Source organism: Pelophylax lessonae, assembly GCF_965119305.1.
Source record: "Pelophylax lessonae genome assembly, chromosome: 3".
NCBI classification, from domain to species: Eukaryota; Metazoa; Chordata; class Amphibia; order Anura; family Ranidae; genus Pelophylax; species Pelophylax lessonae.
Window position 1 is genome coordinate 545,159,311 of NC_138770.1, and position 18,043 is coordinate 545,177,353.

General features: G+C 42.8%; 1 protein-coding gene across 3 annotated transcripts in view; it reads right to left on the reverse strand.

The window, feature by feature from the left end:
• NINL (ninein like) overlaps window positions 1-18,043 on the reverse strand; it is a 246,067-nt gene that overhangs the window by 43,615 nt on the left and 184,409 nt on the right. For all 3 annotated transcript variants that reach the window (XM_082252540.1, XM_082252541.1, XM_082252539.1), the window contains 3 exons: window positions 14,684-14,788; window positions 5,834-5,903; window positions 2,133-2,366 (listed from right to left, as the gene is read on the reverse strand). In XM_082252540.1, the coding sequence (XP_082108666.1) occupies window positions 2,133-2,366; window positions 5,834-5,903; window positions 14,684-14,788 (409 nt within the window). The remainder of the gene's footprint in view (window positions 1-2,132; window positions 2,367-5,833; window positions 5,904-14,683; window positions 14,789-18,043) is intronic.

Genomic DNA, 18,043 nt, shown 5'->3' on the forward strand with positions numbered 1-18,043 from the left:
GCCTGTCTGCCTCCACGGGAACAGGCACACACAGGACAGCCGAGTCTGACTCCCGTCCATGTGTGTGTTCACCGGACCCAGCCGCCAAACTTGGAAGTTGTCATTAGCATTGCACTGCTGTACCAATAAATATCGCCTTATCGATAATTTGCATTTTTATTCTCGGCGGTGATTGTGTAGGCAGGGCCCCAGTGCACTGCATTGCCCGGGGGCCTTTAATGCTCTTAAGATGGCACTGATATCTGTCACTTGCTGCCTAGAAAGCTGAAACTAAAGCGGATACCTGATTTTCAATGTGTATTGCACCTTTCTTATTATAGTAACTGCTCCTTTACTATCCAACGATTACAGGAAATATAATTCTGTGCCTTATAAATTAGCTATATGAAGTTCTACCAGCACATGTCTATAATTGTATCTGTTTTTTGTATGGGTAACCTCACTAATGGGGAAATTGTAAGGGTGAAGGGAGAGTCTTTTTGGAGAAAAAAAGCTGCTTTCTTTCTTTTTGTAAACCATGTTAAACCATCAACACAAATTTATCTGACTAAAAAAAAAAAGAGAGAGAGAGAGAGATTGTCACTTTGCCCTACATTTGTAATTGAATGTTATTAAAATAACCTTTCATTTTCAATCTGCAGTGCTGTAAAATGCAACGCAATATGGCTACCGGGAGAGGTTCTGTACACAGATTGTATACAGATTGCCCTCCAGGTATTGCATTTCCTGGTTGTGTGATTGTCTTACTGATTTTCCCAGAAGTCTGCACTAAGTTACACGTCAGATTTTGGGCATTCCCTGCATTTTTGGCAAGATACTCTCAAAGGGAGATCACGTCTAAAGGGATGCATTCCCTGAAATTCCCTCATCAGAACCCTGCAAGTGCAGCGGCTGAATAATAATGATAAAATCACAACCCTTTACATTCACTTTCCACATGGACACAAACAGCTATTTCTTCAGAACAGCAAAAGGTAGGAATCTGCAACACAGTTTATTAAAACCTCTGCAATGTACATGGATTACCCAGAGGGGAATTTTATTTTCTCAACAAAAGTGGGGTTACTCTTTAAGTAAACATGCGTTTACACACTTTTTTTCCCCTTATCCATTAGAATAAGAGTCGGTTCACAATGGGGCGGCACGACTCTGTACTACTTCGGGGGCGACTTGTGCATTCCCATGCACCACGACTTCGGAGCGACTTGCATGGTCTTCACATAATGGAAGTCTATGCAAGTCGCTCCGAGGTCACCCTGAAGTGGTACAGGACCCTTTTTCTAAGTCGGAGCGACTTTTGTCGCTCCTATTAGAACGGGTCCTGTAGCAGTCAATGGACTGCGAAGGAGCGCGACTTGTCAGGGTGACAAGTCGCGCTAGTGTGAATTGAGTCTTACTTTCTGTTTTTTGCAACATTGTGAAAACCTGTTGAAAAATACAGTGTACAACCAGACTTCATTGTATATTCCTTGTATAAAACTAAAGGTTGGTTTATAGTTCATTTATAAAGCAAGACAAAAGACAATAAAACAATTGAATTAAATTTATGAAGGAACGGGCACTTTCTCCTTAAATTATAAATAACAAGGAGGACTAGCATAGCTCCCAAATGTCCCTGATTTCGAGAAGGACTGGCCCTGATTTAGAACAAAGTCCTTTCCTCCTCATTTGTCCCTCATTCTTGTCTGATCTATATAATTGTATATAAAATGCACTTTTTTTTTTGTTCAAAAAAGGGTTTCCCAGTGCCAAAGCTTTCATCCAATTTCTAAATTGCTGCATTTGTAAATTTCAAAAGCCAGTATAAAGAAATACTAGCGTTAAAAAAAGCACTTATGGGTTTAACTAATCATTTTTTTGTATATTTCTCTTTTAAGGGAGCATGACAGGGGGTGTGCTATGCCTACATACTTTTACTAATAGGTGTCCCTCATTCCCATCTGAAAAAGTTGGGAGGTATGGAATTGTCCACCTGAACCCTATTTACAGTGCATTCTAGCTTACCTACTGTGGGCACTAATTTGGGGCTCACAGGATTCATGGGTGCTGATCTCAGAGTAAGTTTTTCTTTATTCTGTTCCTTTATCTGAACACCTGCCATGTTTCAAATATGCAAAATTACTCCACTTTACCTCTTGTTTGGTGTTCTGCAGTTCTTTTTCTAATTCTTCTTTTTCTCTTTGCCAGACCATCTGTTGCTCGTGTCTTTCAGTCTCTAGAGCAGTAATCACTCCCTGCAGTTGCTCTAGAACAGCATTGGCTTTGTCCTTCTGTTCAGTGATCTCCTGCAGTTTTGTGTTTAGATGAAGAATTGTGTCACCGTGCTGTACATTTGATTGTGATATCTCATTTTGGTGGTCCTGGTACTGCAAGAGACACATATTAAATGTATAAATACTTATAAACTCCAAGACAATAATGTGAGTTCTCCAATCCAAACAGAAAGTTGACCCTTCCTGCAGTTTTATCGTTACAAACTTGTATAACGGTTTAGTATTATTAGGTTTGGTACTAAATAAATAAAATGGCTTAGTAAATATCAGAGATGTATAGTAACTAAGTAGAACTACTTCACTACTGTACTTAAGTACCAAAAGGCAGTATCTGTACTTTCCTAGAGTAGAATTTTTTTCTCCTACTTCCACTTTTACTTCACTACATTTTTTCGAAGATTTCAATACTTCTACTCCGATATTTTTTTTTTTTGTGCTGCATAGTTACTCGTTACTATTATAAAAATTACCACTGCCAGAACAGTAGATGACAGGTTTCATGAAACTCAAAACATGTGTATTATCAGCGCATACGAAAATAAATGCTACTGTATGTATAAATAAAAGCTGCATTTGAAATAATAAAAAACAATATGATGTTCAAACTTTTGACTTCTTTCTTTAATAACTACATAACACAGTACTTGTACTTTTACTTTCAGTACTTGAGTAGCAATTTTTTTTTCAAAACTACTGGTACTTTTACTTTCAGTACTTGAGTAGCAACATTTTTAAAAAAAACTACTTGCAATACTTAAGTACAAAAAATGTTGAATACTTTAGTACTTCTACTCAAGTCACTTTTTGATTGAGCACTTCCACTTCTACTCAAGTCACTTTTTGATCGAGCACTTCCACTTTTACTCAAGTATGGGTTTAGAGTACTTTATACAACTCTGGTAAATATGCAATTTTGCATATTGTTTTAGACAGCAGAATGAGCCATTCTCTCATTTTCACATCTTACATTTTCTCCTAAAGATCCTAAACATGGGATTCTGCTTGCTATCCCATCAAACAGTATTTGTGCATAGGGGTTGGTGTAAGTCCCTTATGGCTCATGTCACAATTCTATAGCAATCCATGCACAAAATTTATGAAAACTGAGTCTTGAATTCATACTATTGAATGTAAAGTAGAATTAAACACAGAGAGGGAGATTTACTGAAAGCTGCACCAGATTCAGTGTGCACCGGTTTTAGTAAATCTCGCCCAGTCTGTCTGGATACACTGACTTTGTCCCCCCTTTTCATATTGGTTAGGACTCTTTCTATTGGCAGAGGTCACTCAGTAGAAAAAAAAATAATTCTAGCCAATGCAGTAAAAGGGGTTGTTTAAAGCAGAGCTCCAGTCATCTGTGGTAAAAATAAAAGTCAGCAGCTACAAAAAGTGTAGCTGCTGACTTTTAAAAAACAGCCACTCACCTGTCCCAGGATCCAGCGGTGAGCTCACTCCAGGCAGTCTCACCCGCTGTCTTCAGTCCCCCGCACCGGCATCTTCACTATGGGCAACCAGCTGTGACAGCTTGCGGCTCCACAGCAGGGTACCCACTGTGCATGCGCGACCTGTCAGTGTCCTCCCAGAAGACTGCAGGGGGGGGGGGGGTTGAGAGAGGCTAACATCCATTGCCGAACAGAAGTGGGAAGCGGGTATCTGTCAAAATTGGGTACCTGCTCCCCCCCCGCTCCTCAAAAGTGGCAATTGTGCAAGAGAAGCAGGGGACGAGTCCTTAAAGCGGAACTTCCCCTTTTTGGTGGAGTCATCTAGTGTTTGCTATACAGCTGTGACATGAAAGGAGGAGCAACAAAAAGTTTACAGCAGCCCCTATGTTAAATGAAAGCACAAGAAGAATAAAAATTATGAATCACTTTAAGTTAAAATTTATACACATACGTGAGCGAGCCTAGCAATGACTCCTCCCCCTCTCCTCTTAGGCCTAGTTAACCATTTTTAGCAGCCCTTCTGAAAAGCGATCCCTGCCCTCTGTGCAGTGGATCACTTAAAGGAGGGCAGTTGACAGAAAGCTGGGAGGTAATATTTCACCCCCTTAGTGCCCATTTTAACCCTTAAAAGCCCAAAAACCACGCCGCAACACTGTACATTGCATTCACTTGATGGCCCCATTTAATTGACAGGGGAATTCCTTTTTGTGGTGGACACGAAAGCACAGCATTCACTGCCATGGAATGTGTACCAACTCTATCCAGTTCTATCTGAGCACTGAAAACGCTATTTATTTCATTTTTAATAATCAAATCAAACTCTCCCATCCATTCATATCTCCATGCTTTATTCTGTTGCAAAATCATTTTGAAAACACCCCCTAGCATTTCTAGCCATGGCCATCTTGAGTAAAGGCAATGATTGATGTAGCAATTACTTCCTGGAATTCATCTACCCTTAGCTCAGGCACACAGGCAGGAGGATGTGCATAGCTAAGAAAGTCCCTCCTGCAGAAGAAAGAAAAAAAAAATACCCATGAAGATTCATGGGATGTTTGACATAAATTTGGCCTCGGACAGAAACCAGGAAGCAACTGGAGAAATGTAAAGGAAAAAAAAATAAAAGTTAGAACAAGTAAATATAAAATAAAGACTGCTTTATGCAAAATAAAGATCTCATGGTGGAGAAGATGTTGGTGGGTCAGATAATTAACTGGCTTCTTATACCTCCATCCACTTGCCACACTCAGTACAAGAGGTGTTGTTTAAATAGATTTTTTTTTTATTATAGAAAATAAGGAAAGGGAAGAAAGACTCTAGACAAAATGGTGGAAGGAGTAGGGAAAATAATAATGAGCAGCTCTATCCCTTAGAAGACGGCGGTTTATTCTACCCACAAGGACAAAGAAGATTGTTCATAGGCGTGCGCACAGGGTGTGCCGGGTGTGCCTGGGCACACCCTAATCACCTAGGGTACATTAGCATTATCGCTCGGTTTGCCAGTGAGGAGATGGGAAAGATCTCCCTCAGACCTGCTCTGCCATAAGAGAAGTGCCACACACTTCTATTTCACTTGGCCAGCAGGGAGAGTAATGTACCGGGGCCATATACATGTAGGCAAACACATGCATGTGTATTTAAACTTTGGGGTGCACACCCTAATGCAATAGGCTGCGCACACCTATGAGATTGTTACTGACTGTAGAATCCTTTTCTCAGGTCACTTTGCTGTAGAACACAGCAGACCACTATGTGGATACTAAGGAGGAAAAACATTGCTACTCCCTAACTAGGCTATTCCCCTTTGTGACTGGCACCTACAATAGACTTACTGATGACGCTTGGGTATAGGGACAAATAATTTGAATTGTTTAAGAAAATACTCAATTCGGAAAACTAAACTGACAAATTAATCCATCACTTTCTGCGCAGAAAAGGATGTAGATCAGAGGCAGGAGCATACCCTGGCCTGCTGCTTTTTACTCCAGTGTCCACCCTTGTAGTTGCAGGGCATATGTACTCTAGTGGCCTGCTGTATCCTCCATAAATAAACAGATACAATTATTTTAGGTGAATGTATGACAGTTTTGTAACCAATATTTAGCTTAGGCTCTTCACCTGTTTACTTAATTGTTCCAGTTTGGAATGCAGGCACTCGGATTCCTTCCTCAACTCCTCAGCCTGAGTTCTAGGTGAAGGAAATGAAACACAATCAATATCAGCAGCGTTAACATCTTCAGCAAAGGACAATAAATCAAATATGAATTAAATTCTGAGTACTCCAGTGTATTTTTGTGCAGAGCAGGAAATGGCATGACAAGTGTAGGGGCCCTTTTTAACACACTGGTGTGTTAAAAATTTGATATGCTTTTTTAAAAAATGCATATAACACTTTTAATGCGCATTGGATGCATTTTGGGGTATTTTCTGATTTCCTGACTCTCAGCGTGCACTGGTGAAACATGGACATGTGATTTAAAATGAAAGATGCGGTGCCCTCTTGATACGTTCCCACTGATTTACAATGGAAGATGCACCAAAGATGCAGCATGCAGGACTTTTCAAAATGCAATGCATCAAAAGCGCAGCAATGTAAACAAATGGGTTAAAAGGGAATAATTTCCATGAGGTTTTTTCATCATACTGGAAAGGTATGCTTTAATGCAAATGGGGCCTAACCTTGTAAATACCACTAAAATTATAAGGGCTCACTTTGTCTGCATGACTTCCTTTTTTATCTAAGGGGCTATGCTGCTAGCTGCATGGAGGGCGTATGCTGCTGATGCATAATGTCAATTAAAGCAGTGTTAGAGAGGAACTGCAGTCTGCTCACATAATTTGTAATAAAAACATCTTTGTCATTCTGAAGCTTCCCTCCAACCACTTTGCATATTATTTTATATATACTGTATTTCAGTACTTGCCCAAATATGTTGCAGAAATCTCCCTCCACTAAGTCTGGCAGCAGCCATTTTAACTGCGGACAGCTGAAGCTGCTGCCTGTTCACTTCCTGGATTTACACAGGCACATACATATACACACATATATATATATATATATATATATATATATACATACATACACACACACCATTGCTTGCCTGCACATTTCTCCTCTCTTGAATACTCATGGATCTCTGCAGTCTCCTGTTATCTCCAACCTCATCCACCCCCCTCCAGCTCTGCAGCTCTCATTGGCTCTCCTATGACTCACCCCTCCTCCCTTGCTGCCAAACTCTCAGGATAGTGAGAGAGAACTGTGCATGATGTCATTAGCCTAGGCTTTTTACCAGACAAGAAAAAGGAAGTGGGCTGTATAATGTATTTATTGGCAGAAAAAAAATGTTTTACTATTCAAAGTTAAAACAACAAAAGCAAAGGATTTAATAGATGGAAAGATGAAAAAATCACTGAAGAGCCACTTTAAACCCAAAAGCAAACATTCATTATATTGCAGCTTACCAATTCTTGGATGTGGGGGCTGAATTAGTTTTCCTTTTTAGACTCTCTTTCCTTTATTTTCACCTAGTGATCTAGCTAGTAAGTTTGCTGTTTTTCAATAGAACAAGCTGTTTTGCAGATGTAGCAGTTACAGGGTTAAGCCAAATCATTTACTGCTGACAGGGGTGCTTACAAAAATCAGCTTTTATGTAACACCTTTATCCCAAAAGAAAAAAAAAACTGTTTGCTGTAACTGCTTATAAAGTATTGGCTGGAGTTCAGCTTGAATTTTAAATCTGTTAGTGCATCTAACACTCCCCTCCACCCCTTGCACTCCTTCGCCCAGAGTGGAGGCACTGTAATACAGGAGGTGTGTCACTGGCCAGAACACCAGATGAAAAAAAGAGTGAAAAAGACAAAAAAAAGTAATGCCGTCACCTCACCTAAGGATTAGTCAGCTGTAATATATTACATTTTTTGTTTTGGGTTTAATATTGCATTAGGTGTGTTGGTTTTCACCCAACTTTTGTTTTCTTTTTTTTCTGGTCTTCTTTCTAACCTAAAATAGGGCTCTATTTAGGCTAACACTTCTCTATTTAAGGCTTGGTTCATACTGGGGCGCTTCAAAGTCGACCGACTCTGAAGCCGCCCTGTGCAGCACATTTTCAGCGTGGCTTGCAAATTACTTTTCTAACAGAAGTCAATGCTACCTGCTCCGAAGTCGCCCCCAAGTAGTGCAGGAACCTTTTTCTAAGTCGGAGCGACTTGAGTCCCTCGGATTTGAACGGTTCCATTGCACTGAATGGAGCGTGACTTGTCAGGCGGCTAAGTCTACTGACAAGTTGCCCCGGTGTGAACCGGGACTTACTGGTGATTGTTTTGTGTTTTACTGCTGATTCGGGCAGATTGTTATTGTTCTAGTATGTAAGGCAGACAGGTGTAATACTATTAACCTTACTCACATTTGCCTTGCCAAAATCTAACTGAATGCACTTTAGGTCTTCTTTTTTGCCTAATTGGTACCCAGGACCCATTTTTTCTAAACTGCCATCACTCATGTGTCTTGGCTTTGAGCGTCTAAACTTTAGCATAAATGTTAGCAGACCATTAAAAATAAAAAAGGTGCTTGTTTCTTCCTCTTTTGTTTTATTTTATATTTGTATCATTTTGTAGGGACGACCGTTTTTTAGGTCGATCTTATATGGGCATTATTTACTTGCTTTTACCCCAATGTGTCCTTGAGTTGTCCTTTGCTATTCCTATTTATCTGCAGGGGGTAGCAACATGTATTTGCTGTTCTTTAGACTTTACCTATGCTTAAGCCTACAGATGTCGGTAAACCTTTGCAAATGTGAAATTTGATTATGTGCCTCTGACTTTGCGCTTTGACTATGTATTGTTTGGCTAAAAAAAAAAAAAAAAACAAACTGCTGCAAGATGTAAACTAGGACAGTCTCCTTATTCCAGGAGGACCCTAGTTCCCAATAGACCTTTTTCATTAGACACAAAGTATTCAAAGTGTTCAAAGTATAGAAGAATGGACTGTGAACTTGCATATATATATACAGAAGCCTATAAATTAAGATGTGGAACTTCATTTTCAGACATTGAAAGAGTTGCATCTCATCTATGGAACTGGCAAACACACAAGCTGGATCTCTTATGCTATATACACTGCTCAAAGAAATTAAAGGAACACTTTGAAAACACATCAGATCTGAATGGGGAAAAATATCATGCTGGATATCTATACTGTTATAGACTGGGTAATGTATTAGAAACAAAGGAATGCCACATCGTTTGATGGTACTTAGTAGTTTGTATGGCCCCCATGTGCTTGTATGCATGCCTGAAAACATTGGGGCATGCTCCTAATGAGACAACGGATGGTGTCCTGGGGTATTTCCTCCAAGATCTGGACCAGGGCATCACTGAGCTCCTGAACAGACTGAGGTGCAACCTGGCGGCGTTGGGTGGACTGAAACACAATGTCCCAGAGGCGTTCTATTGGATTCAGGTCAGGCGAGTGTGGGGGCCATTCAATGATATCAATTCCTTCATCCTCCAGGAACTGGCTGCATAGTCTCGCCACATGAGGCTGTGCATTCTCGTGCACCAGTAGGAACCCAGGACCAACTGCACTAGTGTACGTTCTAACAGTGGGTCCAAGGATTTCATCCTTACATCTAATGGCAGTCAGGGTGCCATTGTCTAGCCTGTAGAGGTCTGTGCGTCCCTCCATGGATATGCCTCCCCAGACTTTCACTGACCCACCACCAAAACGGTCAAGCCGAACAATGTTACCGGCAGCAAACCATTCTCCACGGCTTCTCCAGACCCTTTTACATCTGTCACATGTGCTCAGGGTGAACCTGCTCTCATCTGTGGAAACCACAGGGTGCCAGTGGCAGACCTACCAATTCTGGTGTTTAATAGCAAATGCCAATCAAGCTCCACGGTGAAGGTCAGTGAGCACAGGACCCACTAGAGGATGTCGAGCCCTCAGACCACCCTCATGTAGTCTGTTTCTGATTGTTTGGTCAGAGACCTTCACACCAGTGGCCTGCTGGAGGTCATTTTGCAGGGCTCTGGCAGTGCTCATCCTGTTCCTCCTTGCACAAAGGAACAGATACCAGTCCTGCTGATGGGTTAAGGACCTTCTACAGCCCTGTTTAACTCTCCTAGAGTAACTCCCTGTCTCCTGGAATCTTCTCCATGCTCTTGAGACTGTGCTGGGAGACACAGCAAATCTTCTGGCAATGGCACATATTGATGTGCTATCCTGGAGGAGTTAGACTGTCTGTGAAACCTCTATAGGGTCCAGCTATTGCCTCATGCTACCAGTAGTGACACTGACCCTAGCCAAATGCAAAACAACTGAAAAATAGTCAAAAAAGATGAGTAGAGAAAAAAAATGGCAGTACAATTTCTGTTTTGAAGGTAGTCTTATGGTTGCCCATAAAAGAATAAAATGGTCGCACACCACCACGGAATCCAATGAAGAAAAGTTCCTTTATTCACATAAGTGGTATAAGGTACAGCAGGGTAGGACAGTAGATGCGTTTCACACGACTGCTATGTGCTTGTTCACTACTACTACTTGTTCACTTTGGTAGTGAACAAGCATGTAGCAGTCGTGCGAAACGCATCTACTGTCCTACCCTGCTGTACCTTGTACCACTTATGTGAATAAAGGAACTTTTCCTCATTGGATTCCGTGGTGGTGTGCGACCATTTTCTTCTTTTATGCACACATCTTGAATCGTGAACTTTGAGTAGCCTGAGTGGTGTTATCTATCTTCATGGTTGCCCATCTAGTGCACCTGTTGTTAATTTCATTAACACCAAAGCATCTGAAACTGATCAACAACCCCCTCTGCCACTTAACTGACCAGATCAATATCCCAGGGGTTTACTTGACTTGATGCTATACTCTGAATAAAAAGTGTTCCTTTATTTTTCTGAGCAGTGTATTATGGGATAGTACTAAATCTGTCAACCTCATTTCAGTTACTACCCTCTTTTCTTAATTTCACTAAGTCTCGGTTCGCATATATGCAAATTGGATGGGTTTTGAACTGCATCTGATTCGCATGACATGTGAACCGAACCAGATTCTCTATGTCCGGGCTGGTCGCAGTCTGTTTTTAAAAAGAGTCCTGTGCGTTTTTTAGTCCGGTTCAGGTGTGATTTCAAGTAAACATTTGCACCTAAATAGCACATAAACCAGTGAACGGAACAGCACTGAACTCCTTTTAAAAAACACACTGAAACCGTGGCTGGACATATGTGAACCGACCCTAAGTCTTTTCTTTTTTCTCTATTTTCTATACCAGATTGTGCAAGCACCACTACCTGTAACTTCTGGAGTCCTCCCATGACATGATCTCAAACTTATAGCATGTGTTTAGCCTTCAAAAATATTAATATTGCAGATCAAGGACACCACAAAGTAATGTATCAAGAACAGCGTAAAAGAGTACAAAAGACGACAAATGTAACTAAGAAAATGAAGAATACACAAATGGAATTTTTGTAAAAATTTACCATAAAATTCTTTTCTCTGAGTCCTCTGACAGTTGCCGCCCATTCAGTTAGCCTTCACTAGTGGGTAATGGCGCCCTCTGCAGGAGCAAGCTAGGCAGTTCTGAAAGTTAATAAAAAACTTTCTACACTTAGGCACACCTCAAGGGGGCCGTCCCTCAGCCATTATCCTGATCCAGTTACCACTGCCCCTCCATTTGTAGCAAGCAGTACCGGAAGGCAATAACCCCAAGATCCAAGAACCAGAGGGGCGGCGACTGTCAGAGGACTCAGAGAAAATAATTTTATGGTAAGTTCTTACAAAAATTCTATTTTCTCTTACGTCCTCTGACAGTCGCCGCCCATTCAGTTAGCCTTCACTAGTGGGATGTCCCAAAGCAGTGCAGGTGTGAGGGGTGGGAAGACGCAACCTACCGAAAAGGTAATGTATCAACCAGGCCAAAAAAAACAACTGAGCCAACAAAGCTCAAAACAGGAGCCAACCCAGAACAACAAAAAAACACCCCAGGAAGAGACAGAAAAAAACTCTCTTCAAACAACTGCCGCACTCAAAACCTTGCGGCCAAAGGAAGCATCCGAGGATGCCAGCACATTAATTTTGTAGAATGTCGTGAAAATGTGCACAGACGACCAGGTCGCCACTTTGCACAACTGAGCCACAGAAGCCTGATGGTGAAAAGCCTAAGAGGCACTGACAGCTCTAGTAGAATAAGCCTTTATAGGGAAAGGCGGAACCTGACCCCTGATAGAATAGGCCTGAATAATCATCTGTCTGATCCACTTAGAAATGGTTGCTGCGGAAGCAGCCGAACCCTTCCGAGGTCCCTTAGGAAGGACAGAGAATCAGACTTCCTAAAAGACTCAGTGGCAGACAGGTAAACCCTGACCGCCCGGACCACATCCAAGGAATGCAAGGTAAATTCCTTGGGATGCTTGGGCTTTGCACAAAGCGAAGGTAACAATATATCCTCATTGAGGTGGCAAGTCGACACCACCTTGGAGAGAAAAGACTCATTGGGTCGCAGAACCACTTTATCCCTATGAACCACCAGATAAGGCGAACGGCAAGACAGAGACGCCAATTCAGACACCCTGCGAGCAGATGTGATATCCACCAGAAAGGCAACTTTCTGGGACAACACAGGCAGAGGAATGTCTCTGATGTTCTCAAAGGGAGGCCATTGTAAAATGGATAACACCAAATTCAGATCCCAGGGAGGCAAAGGAGCCTTCCTCGGGGGAGCCAGATTGGATAAAGGTGTGAATCAAGGAATTAGTTGCCATGGACGCTGGAACAGAATGGCTCAGGCCGATAACTGACCCTGTATCGTGGTCAGTGTCAAACATTGATCCACACCTTCCTGCAGGAAGGCAAAGATCCTCGCCACCAAAAAGGAGCGGGGATGAAACCCTTGCGACTCCCACCAGGCAATACATGCCTTCCAGGTGCGATGATAAATTTTTCTAGAGGTAGCTTACCGAGCCTTCAGTAAGGTAGGAAAGACAGCATACGAGAGACCCTTGTCTCTCAAGACCTGGCTTTCAACAGCCACGCTGTTAAAGCCAGAGACTGTAAAGCAGGATGGAAGATCGCCCCTTGAGACAGAAGATCGTCTCTCAGCACAAGCCACCAGGGAGGCTGGACGACCATCTGCACAATGTCTGCATACCAAGACTGACGTGGCCAGTCTGGGGCTACCAGAATGACCGGCATCCGCTCCGATGCCACTCTGCGAAGGAATCTGGATAACAGTTGAATCGGAGGGAAGGCATAAATCAGCCAATACCGGTGCCAAGGCACCACTAACGCGTCCGTGGCGTCCGCCAGAGGATCACGGGTTCTGGCCACGAACCTTCCCACCTTGTTAGTGAGACGGGACGCGAACAGGTCCATGTCTGGAGACCCGCACCGGGCCCACAGGAGGCGAAACACCTCCGGATGCAGGGACCATTCTCCCTGGTCCGGCGACTCAGAAAGTCCGCCTGCTTGTTCTGTACCCGAACCAGGTAACCCTAAAGCCGAGTTCACCAATGGAACAGGCAGAGTTTGATTGCTCGGAGCTCCAAGACGTTTATCGGTAAGGAGGCCTCCTCCGCCGACAACGTCCCCTGGGCACAGAGCTTGCCCAGAACTCCACCCCAGCCTGACAGACTGGCATCCGTGGTGAGCACCGTCCACAGCAGAGGCTGTAAAGACTTGCCTTGTGTCAGAGTTGGTGACAGGAGCCACCACAAAAGATTCCATCTTGCTAGGTGGCTCAGAGAAATCCTCCTGTCCAACGACTGAGGCATTCTGTCCCACCTGGCAAGGATCTCTGCTTGCAGAGTTCGTGTGTGAAATTGAGCAGATGGGATGGCTTTGAAAGCAGGAACCATCAGACCCATGGACTGCATACAGGCCCATAGAGAGGAGAGATTGTTGTCCCTGAGGGATCTGAGCTTGTCCCGTAGGGTCCGGAGTTTGTCCTCCAGGAGAAAAGACTTTTGCCTGAGCAGAGTCCAGGACCATCCCCAGGTACGGGAGGTGAACCGAAGGAGTCAGAGCCGACACCTGAAAGTTGACGGTCCATCTGAACTCCAGGAGCGTCTGAACTGTGACTGACAGATCACTCGCCAAAGTAGCACACAAGCTCAACGGTAACAGGTGGTCTTCCAGATAACCGAGGACCGCAATCCCCTCTAAACACAGTAAAGCCAGCACTGAAGCCAAAACCTTGGTGAATACCCTGGGAGCCGAAGGGAGACCGAAGGGCAACTCCACAAACTGGTAATGCTCCTCTGCCACCGCGAAGCGGAGATAACTCTGATGAACCTCGTAGATAGGTACGTGCAGATACGCATCCTTCAAGTCGATGGAGGCCAGGAAGTACCCCGGACTCAACGACGCCACCACCGACCTGATGGATTCCATCCAGAACTTCTGTACCCTTACAAAGCGGTATAGAGACTTTAGGACCAGAATCGGATGCACTTCGCCTTAAAGAAAAAAAAACACTTTTTAAAGAAAAAAAGATAAAGAAACTGAGACACTAGATCCCAGCAGGGATACCTAGCCTACTCCTGACGCTAGGAAGCATAAAACTGATGGACAGTGGTAACTGGATCAGGATAATGGCTGAGGGACAGCCCCCTGGAGGTGTGCCTAAGGGTAGAAAGTTTTTTATTAACATTTAAAACTGTCTAGCTTGCTCCTGCAGAGGGCACCATTAACCACTAGTATAGGCTAACTGAACAGGCGGCGACTGTCAGAGATCGTAAGAGAAAGAGTATATATTACAAGAAATTTGTTTCCTAAATTCTTTTTTAATATCAACAACTAAGTAATAGGCTTGAAAAACAAGCCCAGCAGGACAACATAGATTTTTGTCTGCTAAATGTAGTTACAACAATGAAAATGGTTGGTTGTTAGGGGGTTTAGGGGTTACTGCCCATATCTATTACCCTTCTAAATTACGTGTCATAGAAATATGGATTTTTTAGAACCTGTATTTCTTGTTGGAGTCATCCAAATGAATGATATCTTGTTGGAGCCGCTCAGCCTTGTTCCTGAGAAATGTGTTATCTTCAGAAAGCCTAGTCAGCTCCATCCTGTGCAAAGACAAAGCAGAACGTAAACATTATCATCATTAGATATGCAGAGAAAGTGTAATAGTGCTTGCCAAGAATTAAAGTGGACCCAAACTCATAAAGAAAGATTCACTATTGTATAAAGAACGTTTGAAAAGAATAAATAACATTTTCATTCCCCCTGAAAATCAGCAGTGTACATCCTGGTATATGATGGTGCCTAGGCACTCTTGTTCCTTTCAGTCCCATAGTTGTTATCTGCAGTTTGAGACTTATAACACTATGATGTCCGTTTATGAAACAGAGAAAAGCCGTGATCCTCAGAATCACGACTGATCTCTGGTGAATACTGATTTATGTAGCTGAGATGAAGAGCACAGAACATGTTCTCCATGTCTCATCACCGTACATGACCATTCTGTAAAAAACAGCCAGTTTATGAAAGTGAGATCTGAAATATCTCCATTCCAGTTTCTCCAGCTCAGAGGTGGAGAATCAGAGGGTGCAACTGGTGCGAATAGAGGAAGAAGACTTCTTTCTTCCTATATATCAGCACCAGTGGGTTAAAAATTAATGTAAACATTTTATATATATATATATATATAGATAGATAGATAGATAGATAGATAGATAGATAGATAGATAGATAGATAGATAGATAGATAGATAGATAGATAGATAGATAGATAGAGAAATATATATATATATCTATAGATAGATAGATATACTGTATATTTTGTTAATTATCATTTGTCTATACATGTCATTGCATGTTCTTTTAAACTTTGGTTTCACTTTTTAAACCGGGCAGCACTGTAATCTCATAACATCTCGTGAGATTACAGGCAGTTCACCCAGTTTTACATGGAACTTCTTCTCTGGTCTCCCTGTGAGAACTGAAGTTCTCGGCTTCATAAATAGAGTGCCAGAGGAGATCATTTTCCTCTGAGAACTGCTGAGAAGTGAACTGAGAGAAAACCTCTCAGTTTAATAAACGTACACCTATATGCCTCTGACTGCTAGTCTCAGGGGATGTGAAGTGAGTTTTGGTGATGTCACTACTGTGCTGTCCATTGATCTCCTTGCTGGATGGTCTGACATGAGGAAGCAAAGTCCTGCCTCCACCAAGATAACGAAGAGACACAGTTTAATATAAGGCATGGCAAGTTAGTAACAGGAAAAGCTGCAGGGAGCCCACAGGCTGTAATGTAGATTTTTTTCTCCCGTGTCTTTTATCGGACACAGCTACTAGAGTTTTTCTGGAAAATATAATGCATGAGCTAAAGCGATCATATATGAGCTAACAGCCATCAAAGCAGATCAAGTCTAGTGTAAAAAGTCACATGTCCCGAGAACAAAAAAAAATAGATCAGGGCTGCCAGTACGGACCTTCTAAAAATTATAGTTCCTCCGACATTGTCTAGTTTTAATATTTAGACACTGACCTGGAAAAGTATGCAGTTTAGGAAAGCCAGTGAAGTCTGATCCCCCCTTCCCTACATAGTTTATCCAGATCAGTAATTAAAGTAAAACTGAAGCCTGTTGGATCAACAGCTCAGCAGGGGGCAGCCTTCCTTAAAAAAGGCACCTTCGAAATCTGGTCTTTCAATTTTCAGAAAAAAATAAAATAAATCACACTCAAAGCTGAAAAAAACAAAAACAATTTATCCCTTTATTATATGTTAAAATAGACAATTTTAACATATGGTAGAGTGGTAAATAGTTTATTTTTTCAGCTTTGAGTGTGATTTTTTGCAATTATTTATGCTAATAATAGTATATGCTGGAGTTTTCTCTCCAATTTATTTTTTTCGCATACTGGTTCTTTTTGGCTGAAGGGACCACACTGATACAGTTTAGTGGTCTGGCTATATACTTTTTGAACTTTTTTTTTTTTTTTAATACAATTTCAATAGTTTTTAAAATTTTACATGGATGTCATACTGAATCACATTTATACACTGCTTAAAAAAATTAAAGGGGAACTTTTTATTCAGAGTATAGCATCAAGTCAATTAAACTAATGGGATATTGATCTGGTCAGTTAAGTAGAAGAGGCGGTTGTTAATCAGTTTCAGCTGCTTTAGTTTAATGAAATTAACAAAAGGGGCACTAGATGGGCAACAACGAGACAACCTCCAAAACAAATAGTTTTGCAGGTTGAGGCCACTGACATTTCTTTTTCCCCTACTCTTTTCTTCTGACTGTTTTTCACTAGTTTTGCATTAGTCAGTGTCACTACTGGTAGCATGAGTAGATACCTGGACCCTATAGAGTTTGCCTAGGTATCAGTCCAACTCCTCCAGGATGGCACATCAATACGTGCTACTGCCAGAAGGATTTGCTGTGTCTCCCAGCACAGTCTCAAGAGCATAAAGGAGATTCCAGGAGACAGGCAGATACTCTAGGAGAGCTGGATAGGGTCATAGAAGGTCCTTAACCCATTAGCAAGACCGATATCTGCTCCTTTGTGCAAGGAGGAACAGGATGAGCACTGCCAGAGCCCTACAATATGACCTCCATCAGGCTAGTGGTGTAAATGTCTCTGACCAAACAATCAGAAACAAACTTCATGAGCTTGGCCTGAGGGCCCAATGTCCTCTAGTGGGCCCTGTGCTCATTGCCCGGCACTGTGGAGCTCGATTGGCATTTGCCACTGAACACCAGAATTGGCAGGTCTGCCACTAGCGCCCTGTGTTTTTAACAGATGAAAGCAGATTCACCCTTAACCAGTGGCGGCTGGTCTATTGAGGGCGCAGGGGCGCCGCCCCCCCCATCCATGCCTCCGGCCCCCTAATCTGCATGCAGGGGCGCCGTATGCATGGAGCTTAATGTTTTTTTTTTTTTTTAAATCACCTGATTAGAGCCAGAGGCTCTAATAGGGTGATGCAAAGAGGGGAGCCGGGGCGCAGAGCAGTGCGCCCCAAGCCCACCCATTATGTGACAATAGCGAATGAAAATTCGCTATTGCCACACCGATCCTCCTCCTGGCCAATCAGGAAGCGCGTCCGATACGCGCTTCCTGATAGGCCGCAAGGCAAACCCCATGCCATTGGCCGAGGAGGAGGCGGGAGCGGGAGGACCCGAGGAGACGCGCCGCCGGGACTGATGAGAAGCCGACACCCGGACACTGATGAGAAGCCGCCCGCCACCGCTGCTGCTCCAGGTAAGTAAGGGGGTACGCACGCTGATCTCTGCATTGGGGGCATGTATGCTGGTCACTGCATTGAAGGGGGCACGCACGCTGATCTCTGCATTGGGGCATGTATGCTGGTC